Source organism: Stomoxys calcitrans, chromosome 3, assembly GCF_963082655.1.
Source record: "Stomoxys calcitrans chromosome 3, idStoCalc2.1, whole genome shotgun sequence".
Classification (NCBI taxonomy): domain Eukaryota; kingdom Metazoa; phylum Arthropoda; class Insecta; order Diptera; family Muscidae; genus Stomoxys; species Stomoxys calcitrans.
The window spans coordinates 49,841,268-49,867,249 of record NC_081554.1 but is presented as its reverse complement, the minus strand read 5'-3'; the positions used below and the strand labels follow the sequence as shown (position 1 = coordinate 49,867,249).

At 38.0% G+C, this 25,982-nt stretch overlaps 1 protein-coding gene across 3 annotated transcripts in view; it reads left to right on the top strand.

The window, feature by feature from the left end:
* Positions 1-24,286, top strand: part of LOC106081217 (estradiol 17-beta-dehydrogenase 11) — a 111,891-nt gene extending 87,605 nt beyond the window's left edge. For all 3 annotated transcript variants that reach the window (XM_059364922.1, XM_059364921.1, XM_013243034.2), the window contains exons 5-9: positions 16,914-17,024; positions 17,291-17,416; positions 17,541-17,662; positions 23,439-23,555; positions 23,625-24,286. In XM_059364922.1, coding sequence (XP_059220905.1) covers positions 16,914-17,024; positions 17,291-17,416; positions 17,541-17,662; positions 23,439-23,555; positions 23,625-23,880 — 732 coding nt within the window. In that variant the 3' untranslated portion in view covers positions 23,881-24,286. The remainder of the gene's footprint in view (positions 1-16,913; positions 17,025-17,290; positions 17,417-17,540; positions 17,663-23,438; positions 23,556-23,624) is intronic.
* Positions 24,287-25,982: the final 1,696 nt, after the last annotated feature.

Genomic DNA, 25,982 nt, shown 5'->3' with positions numbered 1-25,982 from the left:
GGCAAGTAATGTGGATACGAATGACTGCATAATAAAATTTAATTTTAAACCATATTTTTTTTCTTACAATTCAAGCAAAGTTTGTGATTAACATGGAAATCATGATTGCCCCGAAAAAAATGAGAAAAAAAAATGTCAAAGTCAGCATGATATGTAGATTACCCACACAAAATCGACCTAAAAGAAACAAAAATTCATGACAAACAGAGCGGCAAAAAAAAATGAAGAAAAAGCATTAAGCAGACAAATGTTTTAATAAGGAATATACACGCGATCATCTGCCAGGCCTAGACATACATACATATGATCACATGTATGCTCTTATTCCCAGCTACATTACATGGTACTTTGTGGCTTATGAACTTGAATAATGCAGTCTCTTTCGCAAGATCTTCCTGTTGAATTTACCTTGACACACTACTGTTTACATGCAATTATTCGAAAACATATACAGTTTCTACCAGATCCTGACCTAACCCCTCATTCATTTATCTGTAATTAAATTAAAATCACATTTTATAAACATTACTACTCATTATGTTTTGGCAATCCCTTGGCTTTAGCAGCAACTGGTTTTTATGCTTTAAAACTGCTCTCTCTCTCTGAGTATGATACACAGCAATCAATACCCCTTTGCGATCTTTAATAAACAGATATTGGTTAATTCTTAAGGGCCCATGGCAGAAGGCAGATCCTTTAAGTGAAAAACCTACTTAAGCAAAAGTGTTTACCAATAAACCAGAAATCTTGATAAAAAAAACAAAGAACAACCGGTTTTATTGAATGAGGAAATGCTGTTAGGGATAAATAAAACAAAAGACTTAAGACACGAACATTTTCTATGGGAAAATGAATAAGGAAATGCTGTTAGGGACGAATAAAACAAAAGACTTAAGACACAAACATTTTTATGGTAGAGAGTGCAATGGAAGCAAATGAATAAACATAAAAAATCTTCTCTGGCTAAAACTTTTTTTTTTATCGATTATAAATTATACAGCTATCACATAATGAAATTATCTAAAACAAGTAAAAAAGAGCTAAGTTCGGCCGGGCCGAATTTTACATACCCTCCATCATGGATCGCATTTGTCAAGTTCTTTGAATGATTTTTCCAGTACATATAAGAACAACATCAAGTTAATGATCGATATGAACCGTACTTATCATGGCTGTTGGAAATCATAGAAAAATATTACCTCCAAAATTTCAGGCAAATCAAGTAAAAATTGCGCCCTCCAGTGACTCAGAGTGTTAAATTTGGAGATCGGCTTTTTTGGCGGTTAAATCAGGTTATCAACCGATTTAGACCATACTTGGCACAGTTGTTGGAAATCATTCCTCAACGATATGTGCAAATTTCAGCCAAATCGGTTTATATTGCAGCTTTATCAACACATGAACCGATTTGGCCCGTTAACAATCCCAACTGACCTATACCAATAAGAAATATGGGTTGCCCAAAAAGTAATTACGGATTTTTCATATAGTCGGCGTTGACAAATTTTTTCACAGCTTGTGACTCTGTAATTGCATTCTTTCGTCTGTCAGTTATCAGCCGTTACTTTTAGCTTGCTTTAGAAAAAAAGTGTAAAAAAAGTATATTTGATTAAAGTGCATTCTAAGTTTTATTAAAAATGCATTTACTTTCGTTTAAAAAATCCGCAATTACTTTTTGGGCAACCCAATAACTTTACTCCTTCGAAAGTTAGCCCGATTTCGACAGACGGACGGACCGACGGACGCACATGGCTAGATTGACTTAAAATATTATGACGACATTAGCGTATCTGGGGGGATGCTGGGAGTGCTAAGCACCCCCCAGATTTTTTTTAGTGCTAAGTACTGTCAACTAATGTGTGTATTGCCCTGTATGGAGGTTCTTTCCATAGGCATAATTAAGTTACATACATACATACTTATAATTAATAATCTGGCATAATGCCCCATTATTTTGCAAGGTGGGGAGCAGGCCAAGATAGAAAAACAATCCAATACACTCAATTTTATACCCTCCACCATAAGATGGGGGGTATACTAATTTCGTCATTCTGTTTGTAACTACTCGAAATATTCGTCTGAGACCCCATAAAGTATATATATTCTTGATCGTCGTGACATTTTATGTCGATCTAGCCATGTACGTCCGTCTGTCCGTCCGTCTGTCTGTCGAAAGCACGCTAACTTCCGAAGGAGTAAAGCTAGCCGCTTGAAATTTTGCACAAATATTTCTTATTGGTGTAGATCGGTTGGTATTGTAAATGGGCCTTATCGGTCCATGTTTTGATATAGCTGTCATATAAACCGATCTTGGGTCTTGACTTCTTGAGCCTCTAGAGGGCGCAATTCTTATCCGATTGGAATGAATTTTGGCACTACATGTTTTGTTATGATATCCAACAACTGTGCTAAGTATGGTTCAAATCGGTTCATAACCTGATATAGCTGCCATATAAACCGATCTTGGGTCTTGACTTCTAGAGCTTCTAGAGTGCGCAATTCTTATTCGATTGGAATGAAATTTCGCACGACGTGTTTTGTTATGATATCCAACAACTTTGCCAAGAATGGTTCAAATTGGTCTATAACCTGATATAGCTGTCATATAATCCGATCTTGGGTCTTGACTTCTTGAGCCTCTAGGGGGTGCAATTCCTATCCGAATTAAATGAATTTTGGCACGACATGTTTTGTTATGATATCCAACAACTGTGCCAAGTATGGTTCAAATCGGTTCATAACCTGATATAGCTGTCATATAAACCGATCTGGGATCTTGACTTCTTGAGCCTCTAGAGGTCGCAATTATTATCCGATTTGCCTGAAATTTTGTACGACGGACTCTCTCATGACCATCAACATACGTGTTTATTATGGTCTGAATCGGTCTATAGCCCGATACAGCTCCCATATAAATCAATCTCTCTATTTTACTTCTTGAGCCCCCAAAGGGCGCAATTCTTATTCAAATTGGCTGAAATTTTACACAGGCCTCCAACATATTATTTAATTGTGGTCCAAACCGGACCATATCTTGATATCGCTGTAATAGCAGAAGAAATCTTTTCTTATATCCTTTTTTCCCAAAGAAGAGATGCCCGGAAAAGAACTCGACAAATGCGATCCATGGTGGAGGGTATATAAGATTCGGCCCGGCCGAACTTAGCACGCTTTTACTTGTCTTATTTTAAAAACGTTCATATTTTAGAGTAAAACTATAATAAATCAAACGCGGATTATGTGTACCGATTTTGATGAAATTTAATGGGCCTTTCACTTGTCATACTTATTTCGTGCAAATTGCTTGAACATTTTCACAAACACCAATACAAATGAAAATCGAGCGATATATGTATATGCTTGAAAGCTATATCTAAATCTGAACTGATTTTTATCATAATTCACAGTATTTGTATTTGAGCTATAAAAGTGGTATGTGGAAATTGATTGGATAAAAAATGTGATCTCTATCTTGATTACAAACGACAAACGATAAAGGAAGAATACACGACAGACGGATAAGGCTTTTTATTATATTTTAACTATCACAGCCTCAGTAGTGGTGTGTCACAGCCACAGTAGTGGTATGTGTTTATACCCTACACCACCACTATAATACAGGACATTATAAGCCTGTTACATTTGTTTGCAACGCTAAGAAGGAGAATAGCTAGACCCATCGATAAGTATACCCATTGACTCAGATCGGTATACTTATCAATGGTATACCGAACTGAGCCGGTAGTCGAGACTGATTCCATTTAGCCATGTCCGTCTGTGAGTCCATATATTCTTGTAATCATGATACAGGTCGTATTTGTTGTCCAACCGTCACGAAATTTTGCACATGTCACTTTTTTGACTCAAGAACAAACGCTACTGATTGTGGTAAACATTGGTTCAGATTTAGATATAGCTCCCATATATATGTATCGCCCGATTTGCACTTAAATGGCCGTAGCAACTACAAATTTCAAACGATCTGTTCGAAAAAGTCGGTTCAGATTCAGATATAGCTCCCATATACATATATCTATTGCCCGAATTTATAATTGCAGGGTAGGTGTGGGGTATTATATAGTCGGCTCCGCCTTTCCTTACAGGTTTTGTAATAAACTAGCTGAGCCCGGCCCGCTCTGTTGCGCCCGATAATGCTTTGTTGGAAAAAAGTACTCTTAATTTGGAAATTTCTGCCTAATTTCAGTTGAACATGTATTCCAATTTTCCTGTAGAATTTTCTACTCTCAAATTCCTCTTACATAAACCCCAATAAGTAACAGTCCTGTTTAAGGGTGTGGTGGATTTCCAGAGACTTGGTACCTAAAGACTTGATTGGTCTATCAATCCGTTTGGGGGGCTTTGGGGATGGGCGGGCCTCCCAGGCTCCCCACCTCAGATTCTGATGCCAAAATTTTGAGTTTAGGTTAATGTTAGTGTGCCAACAAAATTTTGCTTAAATCGCCCTACCCATCTCCGCCCGCCCGCCTTAGAGTAGGAAAGCTAAAAAATAATACCGCAAACAGCCGCAACAAAGTCATGACGAAGATAAATGTTGTATAATGAATTTTGTCCACTCTGCCCTCTTTCTGTTCATGATGGCTTCTCCAAATTAGGACCATTTACCAGCTGTTTTCAATTGGATCAACTAAATCTATTTGAAAAAGCATTTCAATCGAGAGATCGGTCTATATGGCAGCTACATCCAAATCTGGACCGATCTGTGCCATATTGCAGAAAGATGTCGAGAAGCCTAATACAACTCACTGTCCCAAATTTCGTGCGCCTTTTCGCCTTTTATGGGCCAAAAACCTTAAATCAAGAGATTGGTCTATATGGCAGCTACATCCAAATTTAGACCGATCTGAGCCAAATTGAAGAAGGATGTCGACTGGCCTGCCACAGCTCACTCTTCTAAATTGCAGCAAAATCGGATAATAAATTTTCACAGATTGTGGCCCAGAAAGAGCAATAGGCTATATAATTTTTTGATATCTCAAGGGAGGGCGGGCCCTATCCCTTACCCCAAAAGTACCACCCAAATATAAAAGTGGACCAATGAGGGCAATATGGGACTCAAATGAAAGGTATTCGGGTCCAAATACCTTGGGGACTGCACCGACCAAAACCCCTTCAATAGACAATGAAAGGTAGTAGTAGTAAACTTCTTTATTGAATATTTTCATAAAAATACATTTCTTTTTTTTACAATTCTAAGAAGTAATTTTATAACTTAGCGACAATGTAAAATACGTCTGTCGCATTATATAAGCATTTGCTTATTTAATTGAATTCATTTATTAAAAGTTGCCTATATTTATAGCTCATTTCGAGATAATTTATTAATTTGTGCCAATTTTCTTCTTCTGTACCATCAAGAATGTTGATTATTTCCTCATCGTTCAATATCGGCTTTCCGAATGATATCATTCTAAATTCCCGAAGTATAGGACAGATGCCCAGAAAATGTTGCATTGTTTCAATTTCATGCATGTTACACAATTTACATTCTTTATTTAAGACATCGGGATCAAAACTGTTACACCCTAGAGGGATCATTCCACTGCGCGCTTTAAATATCCACACGATTTCCGCTTGAGAGTACTTTCTGTTTAGGTAAAGATGGGATCTGCTTGGGTTTAAATATCTATATATCCGCCAGCTCTGGCTGAATTGTTTTCTATACAGTCTTTCTTCATGCAATCGTTGTTTCATACCACTTAATAAATCATTGCAGAAAGTGTTCCAATTGCCTTGTGAAGACATCGTTTGTGGCCATTGAACGTGTAGGCTTCGAGATAAGTCTTTTAATTCTGTTACTCAAAATATATTTTTTTGGTATATAATCTCCGATAGTTGATTTGGGAGCCTGTTTTGTGTATAGTAATACAAAATTCGCCCCAAATAGTTTAAATGTTTTCCCAGCGTGTATATTTGTGAGTCTTCCACTTCCGTTTCCAGCATTAGTACATAATTTGGTGTAAAACTTGGTGCCCTAAGTATTCGCTTCAGAAAATATCTTTGGAGTGCATTAATCTCTTCGAAGTGTGAAAAACCCCAAATTTCGGCAGCATATGTTTGTATAGATCTACAAACGGCTAAAAATAATTTCCATTTAGAATTCATATCTATATCTGCTCTTCCAATGAATTGGTTCCATGTGGCATTAATAGCGTTTTTTGCTTCATTGTTTCTGGTTTGTACATGTTTGTTGAACTTCATTTTCGGAGTAAAGACTACCCCTAGATATTTGAACTCGTTGGAGATCTTAATTTCTCTGCCGTTGTACATCCACCTTTCGTATTTGCTTAATTTTCCTCCATTTCTAAAGACCATAATTTGGGATTTAGCTAGGTTTACTTCCAAACTCCACATTTTGCAGTATATTTCCAGATTATCTATCATTTTCTGTAGTACTTTTATGTCATCTGCTAGGAAAACGATATCATCTGCATACAAGAGAAGTCGGATGTTAATATTTTCCACAAACAAACCACCTTCGATGAACTCGTGCAGGTCATTTACATAGAGGGCAAATAATAACGGCGATAAAAGACATCCTTGTTTTACGCCTTTGGTTGTTTCGAAGTATTCAGATAGCTCCCTGCCGTTCCATACTGCTGACTGCGTGTTGCTGTATATTTTCTCTATTATTGAGACCATTTTATATGATACACCCATTCTAAATAGTTTATATATAAGGGCTTGCCTTGATATATTGTCAAAAGCTGCCTTGAAATCGATAAAAAAACAATATACTTTTTTCCTCTCTGCCAATTTCAAGTGGACGATCGAGGCCAGATTGTATATATTATCAACCGTTGAATAATTTTTCCGGAATCCAGCTTGGTATTCTGTAAGAATTTGATAGTTTTCAACCCAATTATATAGTCTTTCATTTATAAGACCCATAAATAACTTCGCCACACAATTCATAAATGAAATGCCCCTGTAGTTTGACGGCTCGTTTAGATCACCTTTCTTATGAATTGGGTAAATAATAGTTTTTGTGAATACAGGATCAATTTCCCCACTCGAATAAATGGTATTGTATATTCTTAACAGCAGACTATTAAACTCTTCGGTGCCGTTTATGAAGAACTCATATGGTATCCTATCCTCGCCGGGTGCCTTATTTCTTCTAACTTTCACTAGCATTTTCTGCAGTTCCGACATCGTAAAGTGCCTATCGAGATCCATATCATTTTTATAAGGGGGAGCATAGTGAATAAGAGTGGTCTCTTGAGATTTATTTAATAAGTTTTCATAGTAGGATTTAAAGGCATCTGGGGTAATATTTGAGCCCACGAGGTTACATTGGTTACGAATTTCTTTCGCCATTTTCCACCATTCTTTGGAGTTTTTGATGTTATTTAATTTGTTGGCTATTGTATTGTAATACACGGATTTATTGGTACTGCATACAGTTTTGTACTCTTTTTGTGCAACTATACATCGTCTCTTGTCTTCCAAATTCCTTGTTGTCCTGTACACCTTTAAGAGCTTAAAACTTTTCATTCTTGCATTATTACAGTTTTTGTTGTACCATTTATTTTTCGGCTCAAAAGGCTTTTTGTGATTAATCAATTTTGAAGCGGATTTCACTATTATTTGGTTAATATCGTTGAGGTTGATGTGATTTACACCAGCGATATTACGTATACTTTCATTTATCTTTCTTTGATAGTTATCCTTTTCTTCATCTTTCCATATCAATTTTGGCAATAGAGACATCTTTTCCCCCGTTCGTGAAGTGGGTTCAATATTTATTTTCGTCAGGATAGGGAAATGATCTGACCATACTTTATCTTCCACTCTGAACTCTTCAATCTTTCCCAAAATTTCCTTAGATACCGCGCATATGTCGTTTACTGACTCACCCAATGCCGTAATGTATGTCAATTTTCCATCCTCATCACCCTTCGTTATTCCATTCAAAATAAGCATGTTATAATTATCACATAGTTGTATAAATTTAACACCTTTTTGATTTACAGTTTTATCTCTTGATTTTCTGCAATCATATCCTGAGCAAAAGCTACTTTTATATATTTCTCCGATATTCTGGTTTGTTTCTCCGATTCGGACATTAAAATCACCTATGAGTATAGGGTTTTGTATTTCTATGTCTTGAAAATACTTTGCCAGTTTTTCAAAGTCATTGTCCCAATTGGCAGGTCTTAAGTATTGAGGTATTACGCTGTAAGTATTTTCCATTGTGTACAATTTTAAAAGCGGGGTTTCCCCTATATCAATAACTTCATACGAAATACCAGTATCGTGTAGATGTTTGCTTATACCGATCAAACAGCCTCCAATTGCTCTGCCGTATCTATGAATGCGTGTCGCATGCTTAAAAAATAAATCAAACCCGCTGAAATATGATTTTGCTCTTTCTATTTTGTTCGGTTCAAGGTGCGTTTCCAATAATATAAGAATCTCAAATTGTTTGATATATTGAAAAAAAGTTGGGTACAAATACTTATTTTCTAGGCCATTAATGTTGTACGATAAAATCGAAATATTATACGGTTTAATCGCTTGTGTATTATTTATTAGTTTTTTGGATACGAATCATCATTAAGTTGATAATAATTTAAACAAATAGTTTTTATATCCTCCCCATATAATTTGACAAGTTCTTTTTCTCCATCAGCGTTGCCAGATACAAGTTTGTGATCGGAATTCCATTTAAACCAACGGTCTTTTATTTTTAGCTTGTCTTCTCTTACAACAACTTTATGCTGTTTGCTAACCGCTAAAATTTGTTTTCGAAGAATAAGAAAAGTCTTTTTGTGCTGTTGCTTCTTTGGTATCATATCACGTTCAATAGAGATATCAGAGCCCGACAATTTTTTTGTATTTCGAAATATCTGTTGTAGAGCATCTTCGTTCTCAAGTTCGGCTATAACTGCCATTTTTCCGTTACGGTCAAAAACTTTGCGGACATTTTTCGTACTTGCCGTTACGTTTAATTTTTCTCTGAACAGTTTTTGCACCTCTTCTTTTGGATTTTTTGCACTTGGTAGGCCTTTAATAAATAACTTACTTGACCTGATTTGATTTTCTAGCCAAGTAATATCCTTTTTATACTGACTATTTTCTATTTTCACTTTACTTAGCTCTTCTTTCAAACTCTGATTCTCTGACTTCAGTGCATTTATATCAGTGCTGATAGCAATTATCTCGCATTTTATGTCTTCTATGTCTGCTTTCGTAGGTAGCGATTTGAGCTTTTCGTCTAAATTGGAGTTAATAGTTTCTTTTATAAGTTTTATGAGTTCAGTTGGCTCCATGTTTGATGTTGATGACTTTGGTTTTTCTGGCGATGATATTTCGTTGTGTTTCCTCTTGGGTGTTTGAAAATTATCTTGCATATTTCCGAACCCTGTCAATGAATGGTAATGCTGTCGATCGCAGTAGATTAGATATCGATAACTTTTGCTTTGTTGTTATCGGTAGATTACCATCACTAAACTTGGTTGGATAAGGTCAGCTGATATGCTTATTTGTTGTGTCGGTGTTTGTCTACTCGTTGTTTTGTATTTTGAGTGACAATATTTATGAAAATTTTGTTGATAAAAGAAAACAAATTATCGGCTCACCACGAACTTTACAAGAGGTTCTTCCTTATGAATCCAGTGACGAGTTTGAAGGGGTGTGTTTTGAAGTGCGAAACAAGGGGAATCCCGGCTTGTTTACCTTATTTTTTTTGCCGTTTGAAAGGAGCCTACTTTTACACGTCCGTCCTCTGATGATGTTCAATGAAAGTTCCCATTACCAATGAAAGGTATTCGGGAGTAAATTTCAAATATGACATAAAAAATTAGGTCTTACTATTTTCGGGTCGCCCCACCCCCAAAAGGCCCCCAAATGGGAATTTTTCTCTACCGTAGCTATATAAGACTCAAAGGAAAGGTATTTGGGAGTTGATTACGAATATCACATTTTACTTTGTGTTCAAGAATCTAGGTGGTGCTTTACCTCCAAAAATCGCCTCCAATTGATTATTTGACCAATTAAAACAATGAGGGATCAAATGATAGATATTTGTTGTTGTGGTCTTCATTCTGATCATATATCTAGTGGAACATCTCACCCCAAAACAGTCGATCAATCATACATCACCTAACAGGACACTGTGTGATTTAATTAATGTGTGGGGATACAAATAAACGTAGGCCGCCATACCTCAAAAATTATGACGATCAGCATGATAGGAGCCTTAACATTAAGATTGCAACCATATTTAGCCCATCGAAAGATAAGACCAAACGACGTAGAGCTGGGCAACACTTTTTTGTTCAAAAGTTTTACATGGTTTAATAGTAAAAACTATCGGTCTCTCGATTTCAGGTCTTGGGCGCATTTATTGCTCGATTTCGCCGAAATTTGGGACAGTGAGATGTGCTAGGCCGTTCAACATTCTTCTGCGATTTGGCCCAGATCGGTCCAGATTTTGATATAGCTGCCATAATCCAATTTCATTGAAATTTGACACAGTGACTTATGCTAGGCTTTTCGACATCAGTGTCGTATATTAATCAGATCAGTCTATATGTGGATATGGCTACCAAAAAGACCAATATTTTGTTCTACAAAATTGAACAATGACTTGTACTTAATAGACCACTCAATATCCGTGTCGAATTTGGTCCAAATCGGACCGTATTTTACAGAGTCACAAGCCGTTGAAAAAGTTTGTCAACGCCGACTATATGAAAAATCCGCAATTACTTTCTGGGCAACCCAATAGATAAAACAGCTAAGGGTGCATTAATTGTGCATTTTTCACCGGATTAGAACGAAAGGTGGGTATCGTATATAACCGAGGTGGTGGGTATCCAAAGTTCGGCCCGGCCGAACTTAACCCTTTTTATATATAGATGATAGATAAATAGATGGTGCATTTATTATAAAAACACACGTTGGATGCCAATTTTAAGCTAATATCGAAAATACTCAACTAGTTTTTCGTTATCCGATCGCCAAAACATTGCGTATTTTGCTTATTGGGATCGAAAGCAAAATACGTGAGACGGTCTAATGAATTCTGGGCCGTCATAAATATTTAAGACAATGAGTAGCTATGTCGGTTTGGTTGGAATATGACACAATGATTTGTGTTAAAATCTCCGACCATGATATGTGTTAAGATCCCCCGAGCCGTATATGGTCCCAATCGGACTATATCTTAATATAGCCCCTTCATATACCGATATTTTGATTTAAGGTCTTAGGCCCAGAAAATCTGAATTTATTACCAGATAAGGCAGAAATTTAGACAATAATTTGTGTTAAAATGCCCGATATGTGTGACGGATATGGTCGAAATCGCTATTAGTATTAAAGTAGGCCCTACATGCATCGATCTCCCTATTTATTGCCCGATTTCACTGAAATTTAACACAATGAGCTGTGGTAGATGTCCTTACCGAGTATGGTTTAGGTCAGTCCATTTTTGATATAGCCCCCATAAAGATCGATCTTTCTATGTTAAACCCCAAATATCCCCTACAAATATGACGCTGATTGGATATAGCCGCATCCATCTCCCAATTTACGGCATTGAACCCTTATAAAACCCCTTTATTACCCGCAAATTTTAAGAGTGTTTTGTGGCGAGTTGGGTCCAATTCAGACCAAATGTAAATGAAACTGCTGCAGGTTCATAATGGTGCATTTCCCGAAATTGAATGTGCAGATAGCGATCCTCGTCAATCTCAAAACCAATCGCCGCGTGAAGATTATGGTCATCGGTCATTTAAAAGCACCGATTATTCGCCTTCTCATATCAATTATCACAAGCACTGGGTCTCTAAGCCGGTGCCGCCCATCTTTTCATGCTCATAATAAACGATCTCCCGATTTATGGTCTTTAAAATTGTATCTTTTATTGCCAAATTTTACTCCAATTTTAAACAGAGAATTTTGGGGAATTTTATCCATTTTGGGCTGTTTCAATATGTATAGCAGCTAAATGTTCAGAATCGTGCATTTTGCACCGGATTTAACAAAATGTTATTTATATATAGACAAGGTGATGGGTATCCAAAGTTCTATCCAGTCAAACTTAATGGCGTTTTACTTTTTATATATTAGAAGAGTGAGAGTGAAATAAAAACCAATGAATGAAAATAAAAAATTCCACTCTGGCTAAAACTTTGTTTATTGATTATAAACTACATAGGCATCATATAATGACAATTATTTAACAAACAAAAAATGGAAAATTCCTAAAGTGTATTAAATTCCATTTATGCCCCAGAATAATTGCATTTTCTAGAGTTTAACTATTCGAAAATTGGAACCAAAGTCCTAAACTTAACCAGTGTTTATGAATTTTTTTTAAGTCAATATCTTGTATTGTTCTAGAAAAATTATTATAATAGTCTTCAATATTGAAAATATTATCCATATTATTTACTATATGTTAACATACCTTGTTCCCTCGGACTTTTGCCCACCCAAACTTTTGTACGCACACATTATTTTTAATTGCACATACAATGTAATGTTTCTTTGGAAATTGTTTAGTTGCTCGTTCACATATCACATCAAGTAATAACTAACATGGAATAATTAAAAACAAATTATTTCAGTAGTGAATGGTTAAAGTCAAATGTTAACTAAATATGTCGCAAACTTGTTCATGTACAAACATACTTTTCATATTTTCCCTTTGTCGATGGTATAGTTTTTATCTGTACCACTACTGTGGTACAGGGTATTATAACTTAGTGAATTTGTTTGTAACACCCAAAAGGAAGAGAGATAGACCCATTGATAAGTATACCGATCACTTTCTGATTCGATTTAACTATGCCCATCTGTCTGTCTGTCTGTCCGTCCGTCTGTCCATGTTAATTTGTGTACAACTACAGGTCGCAGTTTTCATCCGATCGTCTTCAAATCTGGTATGGGCATGTTTTTTGACCTAGAGACGAAGACTATTGAATTTGGAAAAAATCGGTTCAGATCTGGATATTGCTCCTTTATATATGTTCGTCCGATTTCACTAATAATGCAATAAAATGGTCATTTGTTAACCGATTCCCTCGAAATATGGCAGGAAGGTTTTTTTTACAACTCTTGACATTACTGGCAAATGTCATGGAAATGGGTTCAGATTTAGATATAGCTCTCATATATATATCGCCCGATTTTCACTGCTAGAGCCTTTGCAAGCACATTTATTGAGCAATCTTCCCAAAGTATTTCACAACGCTTTCCTCGACGACTACCACAATATACATAGAATTCGGTCAAAATCGGTTCAGAATTAGATATAGCTCCCATTTAAACCGATCTCCCGATTTGACTTCTTTAGGCCCTGGAAGTCGCAATTTTTATCCGATTTGGCTGAAATTTTGCCCATAATGTTCTATTAAAACTTCGTACAACTGCGCCAAGTACGGACCGAATCTGTCAAAAACCGGATATAGCTCCCACATAAACTGATCTCCCGATTTGAATTCTTGAACGCCTGGAAGACTTAATTTTCATCCGATTTGGCTGAAATTTTGGATGTGGTGTTTTGTCATGACTTTCAACTACTGTGCCAAGTACGGTCCAAATCGGTCAAGAACCGGATATAGCTCCCACATAAACCGATCTCCCGATTTGAATTCTTGATCCCCTGGAAGCCTCAATTTTCATCCGATTTGGCTGAAATTTTGGATGTGGTGTTTTGTCATGTCTTTCAAGAGCTGTGCTATGTATGGTTTGAATCGGTCTATAATCTGATATAGCTCCCATATAAACCGATCTCCCGATTCGACTTCTTAAGCCCTTACAACCCGCAATTTTTGTCCAATTTAGTTACAATTTTGCACATAGTGTTTGGTTATGACTTCCAACAACTGTGCCAAGTACGGTCCGAATCGGTCTATAACCTGATATAGCTCCCATATAAACCGATCTCTCGATTTGACTTCTTGAACCCTTACAAGCCGCAATTTGTGTCCGATTTGGCTGAAATTTTGCATGTGGTTTTCCGTTTGACTTCCAACAAATTCGCCAAGTACGGTCCAGCTTCCATATAAACCGATCTTCATATTTGACTTAGTGAGCCCTTACAAGACCGATTCGACTTCCAACAACTGTGCCAAGTACGGTCAAAACCAGTCTACAACCTGATGTAGCTCCTATATCAGTCGGTCTCTCGATTATTCTTGTTCGGTTCCTAGAAGCTTTAATTTTCCTAGTTTGACAGAAGATTGGTGTATTGAATAAAATTAGGCCCTTCAATTAAATTTAGTTTGTATAATTTTTTAGCAGGATACATGGTGGTGGGTTACCAAGATTCTGGCGGCCGAACTTAGCACTCTTTTTTTAACAAGTGCCTCTTTAGTGTTGTGTCCCTCTTCGCTACCTAAAGATTCAAAAAAAGTCCGATTTCGAAGATAAAAGGGGGAGACCGTCCTAGATCTATATGAGACCTAGATCTATATGAGACCATTTGAGAACCCAGGGACTGAGATCTGTTTTAGACCGTCTGACCATAATACTTTCCTTCTGGTAGATATCCGGGCGATAACGAAATGCGTGCGGTGGTGGGGTGCTAACGAGAGGACGTCGAGTGTGAACATCTTTACGAACAGTAAAATTGCCATAAGGCCAATAACAACCTGGACGGCAAGGTCATGAACAGCCTTGCAATGTAAGAAGGAGATTAACGCCTTCTTTGAGAATGGCAAAGACGCATCGTTTAGGTGCCGGGCCATAACAGAGTAAGAGGGAATGAAAGGGCAGACGATTTGTCGGTGAAGGCCAGCGGACTTTCGGATCGACACAGTCCGAGTTAAGAGCATGGGCGACGAATGTGCATGCAACCCTGTGGATCAACGAAACGGTCGGTAGAACGACGAAAATCCTATGGGGGGATCCGAATCCTGAGAAGAAGAGGTATCATAACCGGACACATAGGACTACGAGCTCACTTATATAAAATCGGTGCGGCAAGTGAATGCATGTGTAGGGCATTCAGGGAAGATGATGAGACGTTGGATCATTTCCTTTGTCATTGCCCGGCTTACGCGCACAACAGATACCCGCACTTAGGTGGGAACACAATACCAGACATGGACCAACTTAGGGGCGTGGCATGAAAAACAATTAAGGATTTTGTAAATAGCTCGAAATTCCTAACCTAAATTTTCTTTTTCGAGGTTTTTTTTAGTTTTTAGAGCGCACAGCAAGCCGATTTCTAGCTTAGTTGTATGTCTATAGGGGCATAGGGCAGATTAATACCAGAGGCCCGCCCCAACCCCAAAGCTCCCTAAAACAAATATATTCCACATTCCTATCAATGCGGGACCCAAGTGAAAATTATTCGGCAGTACATTACAAATATGACAAACAAAATTAGTTCCAAGGGAGGGTAGGGAGGCCTCCCATTACTTGGTACCCAAGTACCCCCAAGTGGGCATGTCAGGTGACCATGGCTGTATTGGATTCAAATGAAAGATATTTGGGAGTAAATTATAAATATGACATTGAAATTTGCGTCAAGTCTACGTGGCGCTTTTCCTCCTCAAAGAACGTTGAATAGGTTAATTGACCCATTATGACAATATGAGACTCAAATGAAAGGTATTTCAGCGTAGAAAACGAATCTGATATCCAATTTTGGAGCCAAGTGTTTAGGGTACGTCCTAAATCACCCCCTTAACTGAAATTTATATCCGACTATAGCTATATGGATCTCAAATCAACGGTATTTCAGAGTAAAGAACAAATTTGATATCTATTTTCAGGCCGGTGGCCTCCCCAGCCTCAAAACACCCTTCAAACGTTCATACTTACCGACCATGGCAATATGGGGCTCAAATTAAAGGGATTTGAGAGTGGAGCACGAATGTCATGTCCATATTTGAGTCGAAATGCCTTTGGGTGGAAATTGATAAATTTTCAGGAAATAGATACTCATTTTCGGGACAAACCCTGGGGTCCACCCCACCCTCTACAAAACTTATTTACCGATCATGCCATTATGGGGCTTATATGAAATTTTTTGGAAAGTAAAGCACAAATCTGATATTTACCTTAGTGTCCAAGTGTCTGGGTGGCCACCCCACTCCCGAAATACCCCCTAAACCAGAAATATATACCAATACGGTAATATGACTCAAGAGAAAGTCATTTGGGAGTAAAGTAAAAAATTGCCACAGGTACCGAGCAGGGGCAAACTTCTCGCGTATCAACGAGCGCTTCTGTAGCCGAGTCCGAACGGCGTGCCGCGACACCTCTTTAGGGAGAATTTTTTACATGACAATGCATGGTAAGGTACCTCGCAAATGTCGCCAGCATTAAGACGGGATAACCACCGCTTTAAATTTTGTCCGAAGATCCGCCAGGATTTGAACGCAGGCGTCATAAGCCGACATAGGCTACAGTGGCACGAATTCGACATCCACATTCAGGGCGAAATGTCCCCACCCTAAAAAGATATTTAAAAGTTAAAGACGGCACAGCGGAGCTGGCCCGGTTCGGTTAGTATTATATATCAAAACCAACTTTGAATTAAAAGGGATTGTGACCACAGTAAACACTCGTCCTATAATAATACATTTGTTTAGCGTAATATCTCCAAATTTTTTTCTTATTATCACCCGTGTGTCATATGTTTCCTGGTTTAGTGCAAAAGTTATTTGAAATGCCAAACTGAGTATTAGTGTCTCAATAAACGGGTTCGTGTCTTAAGTCTTTTGTTTTCATTAACATTGCTGTTAATATTAGGCAATCATTTTTACCACTTAAGCCATGAACATTAATTAACCACTATTACTACTGGCAAGATATGCGTGATTAGCCAATATTTTGACTGTATCTACAGTTCTAGTTTTTAACCAATCATTCTTATTATCCAATAACTCACTTTTGGTTCTTGGCGTTTTTCTTGTGGCTATTTTCAGATTTCTTTACTCATAAACAACGCTGGAGTTGTGTCAGGCTTGCATTTACTTGATACCCCTGATCATTTAATTGAACGTTCGTTCAATGTAAATGTTATGGCGCATTTTTGGGTAAGTCTTTAAGCGTTTTGGTTTATGCCACTGCTAAGTTTGTTAACAGTTTAGCGGTGCCTTTGGCGTTTATAACGTTAACCAATAAAATTAAACTTTGGGTAAATATTTGCTATCGCCATTTGGCGTACCTACTATATGCTGCAAATAATAAGCTTCGAAATTTTGTTCTTATTAACCTTGCCACCTGCATGGTGGTTAATATTGGCTTACGCTAAGAATCGCTGTTTAGTTTTTCTAAAATTGTTCTCCTTTGCCTTCCACAGACCACCAAAGCTTTTCTACCCAAAATGATTGAGAACCAATGTGGACATATTGTAACCATAGCTTCACTGGCTGGCCATGTAGGCATAACCAAATTGGTGGATTATTGTGCGAGTAAATTTGCGGCTGTAAGTCTTCCACGTTTCTAGTTAGTAAATATTTTTATTTAATTTATTAAGATTTTTGGAGAGAAACTTACGCAATAGACATTGCCTAATGCTTTTGGTTTTCTCTGTGTGTTTTGTTTTTAAGGTGGGTTTCGATGAAGCTTTGCGCTTAGAACTGGAAGTCCTTGGCCACACCAATATACAGACCACCTGTGTGTGTCCGTTCTTTATACAACAAACTGGAATGTTTGATGATGTGAATGCCAGGTATGTACTGAGCAGAAAGTTTTTTTTTTGCATTTAGAATAGCTGGAAAATGTTATGTTGTAACTCATTAGAGCTGGTTGCAAAGTTGATATTGTATTAGAAAATGCTGCAGTAATATTTTTTGCGGCTTTGACTATTGCAATTTGCCTTATAGACTGCTGGAGCTCATAGATTACGCAAATTTTATCCGATGTCAATGAAATAAAGTGTTCTATTAGACCTCTCGTCACATATGCCAAATATAATCCGAATCGGTCAATATTAGTTATGGTTGCCTACTATTTAATATTTCACCTTGAATATTTGGACTCATAGACTGAGTTTATGTTTTTAATGATATTTAAACTATGAATTTAAATAAACCCAACAACCACATAACTGCAATTAAAGCGGTCGCACTTGATCTTTTATAATAATATACATGAACAATAGATCAATGTAAAATGTTTCATTGAAATTTTATATTAAGAATAAAACACAGAAACTTTGCCTTTTATATTTTTTAAAAAATTATAAAGATTTATTGGATTTTTTCTTACTAAAAATTTGGTTAGGTACAATGTCATTGACATACCATCTTGGGAAAAATGCCATTCAAATCTTGTCCTTAGAAAATATCTCATTGACCTCTTTCTTTGGAGAAAACTTCAGTAAAGTTTTGCCACTAGAGAAAAGTTAATTAAAATTAACAGGTAAGAAGGCGTTAAGTTCAGCCATGCTAAACTTTAGATACCCATCACCTCGGGTATATATGTAAACCACCTTTCGTCATAATCCCGTGAAAAATTCATAATTTTTGCCCCCATAGCAGCAATATCGAAATATGGTCCGATTTGGAACAAATTCGGCACGGACATTGAGTGGTTTTATAAGTACAAGTCATTGTTTAATTCTGTAGAACAAAATATTGGTCTTTTTGGTAGCAATACAGTAGCCAACCATAGACGACACGGATGTGGACAAGACTAACATAAGTCACAGAGTCAAATTTTAACGAAATTGGATTATAAATGCGCCTTTTATGGGGCCAGGACTTTAAATCGTAAGATTGTTCTAAAAGGCAGCTATATCCACATCTGGATCGGGCCTAACTCAACTCACTGTCCCAAATTTCAGCAACATCGAACAATAAATGCGCCTTTTACGGGGCCAAAACATTAAATCGAGAGATCGGTCTATATGGCATCTATATCCAAATCTGGACCGATCTGGACCAAATTGCAGAAAGATATCGAGGGGCCTAATACAACCCACTGTCCCAAGTTTTGGCGAAATTGGACAATAAATGCGCCTTTTATGGGCCCAAAACCTTAAATCGAGAGATCGGTCTATATGGCAGCTATATCCAAATCTGGACCGATATGGGCCAAAATGCAGAAAAATATCGAGGGGCCTAATACAACTCACTGTTCAAAACTTCGACGAAATCGGCCAACAAATGCCACTTTTATGGGCCCAAAACCTCAAATCGAGAGATCGGTCTATATGGCAGCCATATCCAAATCTGGACCGATCTGGGACAAATTTCAGAAAGATATGGATGGGGCCAAATACAACTCACTGTTCCAAGTTTCGGCGAAATTGGACAATAAATAAGCCTTTTATGGCCCAAAAGCCTTAAGTCGAGAGTTTGGTCTATATGGCAGCTATATCCAAATCTGGACCGATCTGGGCCAATATGCAGAAAAATATCGAGGGGCCTAATACAACTCCCTGTTCAAAACTTCGACGAAATCGGACAACAAATGCCACTTTTATGGACCCAAAACATCAAATCGAGAGATCGGTGTATATGGCCGCTATATCCAAATCTGGACCGATTTAGGCGAAATTGCAGAAAAATTTCGAGGGGCATAACACAACTCACTGTCCTAAGTTTCGGCGAAATCGGACAATAAATAAGCCTTTTTGGCCCAAAAACCATAAGTCGAGAGATCGGTCTATATGGCAGCTATATCCAAATGTGGACCGATCTAGGCGAAATTGCAGTGGGGCATAACGCAACTCACTGTCCCAATTTTCGGCGACATCGGACAATAAATTCGCCTTTTATGGGCCCAAAGCCTTAAATCGAAAGATCGGTCTATATGGCAGTTATATCCAAATCTGGACAGATCTGGGACAAATTGCAGAAAGTCGTCGAGGAACCTAATACAACTCACTGACAATAATTCGCCTTTTATGGGCCCAAAACCTTATATCGAGAGATCGGTCTATATGGCAGCTATATCAAAACATGGACCGATTTGAACCATACTTAGCACAGTTGTTGAAATGATACCAAAACACCACGCGCAATTTTTCAGTCGGCGGATCGGTCTATATGACAGCTATATCCAAGCCTGGACCGATCTGAGCTACATTCAAGAAGGATGTCGAGTGGTCTAACACAACTCACTGTCCCAAATTGCGGCGAACTCGGACAATAAATGCGCCTTTTATGGCCCCGAAACTTAAATTGAGAGATCGGTCTATATGGCAGCTATATCCAAATCTGGACCGATCTAGGCCAAATTGAACAAGGATGTCGAAGGTCCTAACACAACTCCCTGTCCCAAGTTTCGCAGAGATTGGCCAATAAACGCGCCTTTTATGGGCCTAAGACCTTAAATTGAGAGATCGGTCTATATGGCAGCTATATCCAAATCTGGACCGATCTGGGCCAAATTGCAAAAAGATGTCGACAGGCCTAATACAACTTACTGTCCCAAATGTCGGGGATATCGGGCAATAAATACGCCTTTTATGGGCCCAAGACCTTAAATCAAGAGTTCGGTCTATATGGCAGCTATATCCAAATCTTTACCGATCTGGGCCAAATTGCAGAAAGTCGTCGAGGAACTTAATACAACTCACTTTCCCAAATTTAGGCGAAATCGGACAATAAATGCGTCTTTTATGGGCCAAAACCATATATCGAGAGATCGGTCTATATGGCAGCTATATCAAAAACCAAAACACCACGTGCAATTTTTCAGTCAAATCAGACAAGAAATGCGCCGTCTAGAGGCTCAAGAGGTCAAGTCCCAAGATCGGTTTATATGAGAGCTGTTTACAATCCCAACCGACCTACACTAAAAAAAGTATTTGTGCAAAATTTCAAGCGGCTAGCTTTATTCCTTTGAAAGTTAGCGTGCTTTCGACAGAAAGACGGACGGACGGACATGGCTAGATCGACTTTGTGGGGTCTCAGACGAATATTTCGAGGTGTTACAAACAGAATGACGAAATTAGTATACCCCGATCCTATGGTGGAGGGTATAATTATGCTCTTCAACCAAATTAATTTTGTATAAATTTTTAGCGGAATCTATGGTGTTGTGTTCCCAAGATTCGGCCCGGCCGAACTCAGCATGCTTTTATTTGTTATATCCACCACCGTAGGATAAGGGGCATATTCGTTTAGTCATTCCGTTTGCAACATCGATTCCGTTTGCAATATCAATTTCCGACCCTACAAAGTATATATATTTCGGATCGTCGTAAAATTCTAAGACGATTTAAGGATGTCCATGTGTCTCTCCGTCTATCCGTCTGTCCGTCCGTCTGTTGTAATCACTCTACAGCCTTCAAAAATTGAGATATGGAGCTGAAATTTGATATTTTTGATGCACGCTGGTTAAGTTCCTGAACGGGCCAAATCGGGCCATATTTGGATATAGCTGCTATATAGACTGACCTGCCGATAAAGGATCTGAAGCTCATAAAAGCTTTATTTATTACCCGATTTTGCTGAAATTTGAAGCAGCGAGTAGATTAAGGCCACCCGACGTCTGACCCAAATATGGTTCAGATCGGAATATATTTAGATATAGTTGTCATATAGGCCGATCTGCCGATAAAGGGTCTAATGCCCATACATTTTTTATTATCCGATTTCGCTGAAATTTTAAACAGCGAGTAGTTTAAGGCTTCCTGACATCTGACCCAAGTATGGTTCAGATCGGACTATATTTTTATATAGCTGTCATATTGACCGATCTGCCGATAAAGGGTCTGAAGCCCATCAAAGCTTTCGGTTTATTTTAAACCGATTTCGCTGAAAATTGAAACAGTGAGTAGTTTTACACCTCCCAACATAGGACCCAAATATGATTCAGATCGGACTATATTTAGATATAACTGCCATATAGACCGATCTGCCGACAAAGGGAAGCTTCAGACCAATTTTCATCAGTCATCATCAGTTATCCAATTTTCACCGAAAGGGGATTTACATATATATGCGAGGTGGTGGGTATCCAAAGTTCGGCCCGTCCGAACTTAGAGCCTTTTTATACCCTCCACCATAGGATGGGGGGTATACTATTGTAATTTCGTCGCGACATTTTATGTCGATCTAGCCATGTCCGTCCGTCTGTCTGTCGAAAGCACGCTAACTTCCGAAGGAGTAAAGCTAGCCGCTTGAAATTTTGCACAAATACTTTTTATTAGTGTAGGTCGGTTGGTATTGCAAATGGGCCATATCGGTCCATGTTTTGATATAGCTTCCATATAAACCGATTTTGGGTCTTGACTTCTTGAGCCTCTAGAGAGCGCAATTCTTATCCGATTGGAATGAAATTTTGCACGACGTGTTTTTTTATGATATCCAACAACTGTGCCAAGTATGGTTCAAATCGGTTCATAACCTGATATAGTTGCCATATAAACCGATCTGGGGACTTGACTCCTTGAGCTTCTAGAGGACGTAATTCCTATCCGATTTGGCTGAAATTTTGCATGACGTATTTTATTCTTACTTTCAACAACTGTGTCAAATAAGGTTCAAATCGGTTCATAACCTGATACAGCTGCCATAAAAGCCGATCTGGGATCTTGAATTCTTGAGCTTCTAGAGGACGTAATTCCTATCCGATTTGGCTGAAATTTTGTACGACGGATCCTCTCATGACCATTAATATACGTGTTTATTATGGTCTGAATCGGTCTATAGCCCGATACAGCTTCCACATAAATCGATCTCTCTATTTTACTTCTTGAGCCCCCAAATGGTGCAATTCTTATTCGAATTGGCTGACATTTTACACAGGTCTCCAACATATAATTTAATTGTGGTCTATACCGGATCATATCTTGATATCGCTCTAATTGCAGTGCAAATCTTTTCTTATATTTATTGCCTAAGAAGAGATGCCGGGAAAAGAACTCGACAAATGCGCTCCATGGTGGAGGGTATATAAGATTCGGCCGGCCGAACTTAGCAAGCTTTTACTTGTTTTTTGTCCAATTTCGCTGAAATTTTAAACAGTGAGTAGTTTCACGCCACCCGCCAACCTACACAAATATGGTAAAGATCGGACTGTATTTAAATTTCAACAAAATCGGGTAATAAATAAAGCTTTTATGAGCTTCAGACTCGGTCTATATGACATATAGACCGATATGCCGGTTAAGGGTCTGAAGCTCATAAAAGCTTCGTTTATTACCCGATTTTGTTGAAATTTGAAATACAAAATTCAACAGTGACTTATATTTATTAGACCACTCAATGTCCGTGCCGAATTTGGGTGCATAAGATATCCAATTTTGACCGGATTGTGACGAAAGGGAGTTTACATATATACTCGATGGTGGGTATCCAAAGTTCGACCCGGCCGAACTTAATGCCTTTTTAAATTTTTTTTTTTTTTTTTTTCATTTGTAAACTAAAAATTTGAGCAATTTCTTTAGGAAATACATCACTATCTAATTAAACAAATACAGATATTTCCCTTACATTTATTTAACTATATTGAATATCTACATATCACTCACCATTCATACACATTTACAGATGGGTGCCTACTTTAAATGCCAACGATGTTGCTGATCGTGTCATTCAAGCCATAAAGAAAAATGAAAAGATTGCCATAATTCCCGGTTACTGTAAATTCTTACTATCCTTTAAATGGTAAGTAGATCTATGTATTTGAAATGTTCCAGTCTTAATATTTGGTAATTGTCTTCTCGCATTTTCCAGGACTTTCCCTTGGGGCTGTGTTGGAGGTCTGCTCAAGCGTTTAGTGCCCGATGCCTCACCACATGGCTTGGCCCAAAAGTCTCTGTTGAGTGTGTACAAAAAAGTGTCTTCAGCCAAAAATGCGGTGATGACTGCAACACCTACCTCAGCGTTAATTACAGATATTTCGGCAGCCTACAAGGATGCCACATCTATGACTAAAGCTGGAACATTGCTCATAAAACGATCACCCTCGCTGGGCGAGAGAGTATTGTAAAGGCCCAGAGGCCGAATGCAGTAAACTCAACAACGGCTGGGTGTTAGATAAAATCCTCTCTCTCCCCCTCCCTTATAGTCTAGTAAACCTAAGAGGTCTTAGATTTTTTAAGTATTCTCATGATATGCTTTTAATTTATTTCAAATTGGCATTTGTTTTTTTTTTTTGTTTGTTTAAATAACACAACACATACACACCCACACCTACACCCACACAATACATGCAAGCACCCAAACATAAACACATACACACTCACTCAGACAGTTAACTAGCTTAGGTATTCTTAGATTTAATTTTTAGTTAGATAAAGGTTATAATAAAACTAATTGAAATATTTCGCATGAATGATATGATAAGTAAAGAGAAAATGATTAAATCAAAATGAAATAAAATCAAAGGAAGAATATTCTTTTTTTGAATGACTTGGCTAAAATGGTTCTTTAAGAATTAAAAACAAAGTCATGAGACAGCAATTGCTTCTGCTCCACTATTAATGCTCGAAACTTTTTGCTAAAATCTTTTTGTAAGTGATATTAATCTTAGCTATAGTAACAAACATAGGTGTAAGTTTTTCAATATTCATCTACAAGAAGAAACACACAAATCATGGATTTTTCCTAAGGGTAAACAAATGGCTCTTTGAAAACCGGGTTTATGATTTTCAGGCTGAATATACTTTCGATTCCTTAAAATAATTTTAATTTTATAAATTTTAGCGAAGTTTACCGGTTTCTTTTGTTTTTTGCCCATCCCATTTTACTTTAATAAACATTGTTACCGAAAGACAAATTTTCATTGGTATTTAACCTTTGAACAAAATTTGATTAAAGTATTGTCTATACAGAAATTTCCATTAAAATTTTCTCTTTAAAAAAAAAAAATTTAAAAATTTTGCTTTTAGTAGATATTTCTTTAGAAGAAATTCTAACAAAATTTTATAATTTTTTTAAAGAAACTATCATTACAATATTTGGAGTATGCTAGGTTAGGTTAGGTTGAAAAGAGGGTGCAGATATTAAGCCGCCCCTTGCCACTATGGACATACACCTAAACCAGTAATCGGCTTGCTGTACGCTCTAAAAACTATAGAGAAACCTCTAAAAAGAAAATTTTTAGTTAGGAATTCCGTCCTACTTACCAAATCCTTTGGTGTTTTCAACACCACTCCCCTAAGTTGGTTCATGTCTGGTATTGTGTCCCCACCTTAGTACCGGTATCTGTTAGACGCGAAAGCCGGGTAATGACAAAGGAAATGCTCCAACGCCTGATCATCTTCCCCGCATGCCCTATACTTGCCGCACGGATTTTACATAAGTGAGCTCGTAGTCCTATATGTCCCGTTATGATACCAATAGCTATACTGACCTCCTTCTTGCTACCTTTCAGTAATAGCCTCGTCTTCTAGCGATCTGGAACCCCATAGGATTTTCGTCGTCCTACCGACCGTTTCGCTGTTGCACAATGTTGCATGCGCATTCATCGCCCACTACCTTAAATTGGACTGCGTCGACCCGGAAGCCTTCGCGTTAACCAAATTTATTGACCGCAGTCCTCTGGCCTTCACTGCCAAATCGTCTGCCCTTTCATTTCCCCTTACTCTCTTATGGCCCGGCACCCAAACGATGCGGATTTTGCCAACCTCAGAGAAGGCGTTACTCTCCTTCTTACACTGCAAGACTGTTCGTGACCTTACCGTCCTGGTTGTTATTGACCTTAATTGACCTTATGGCAATTTTACTGTCGATAAAGATGCTCACACTCGACATCCTTGCGTTAACACCACACCACTCACGGATTCCATGATCGCCCGGATCTCCGCCTGCAGGACCGTATTATGGCCAGGCAGTCTAAAACAGATCTCAGTCTTCTAGCTTTGATCCACGTCTTTGACCTACGTCTCTGCAGACCCGGCCAAGAACACAGCAAATGCTGAATAGTCTCGTCCTCAGAACTCCTACAGAAGTCATTGTGCGGTATCTCCATGCTCGTCGCCATGCGGCCTATGGCACAATGTCCGGTTATGATCCCTGTCAAGGTTCTTACCGACCGCCTATCGATGGTCCAACTCTGGTCGATAGCCATAGCGCCTTTGCAGTACGGCA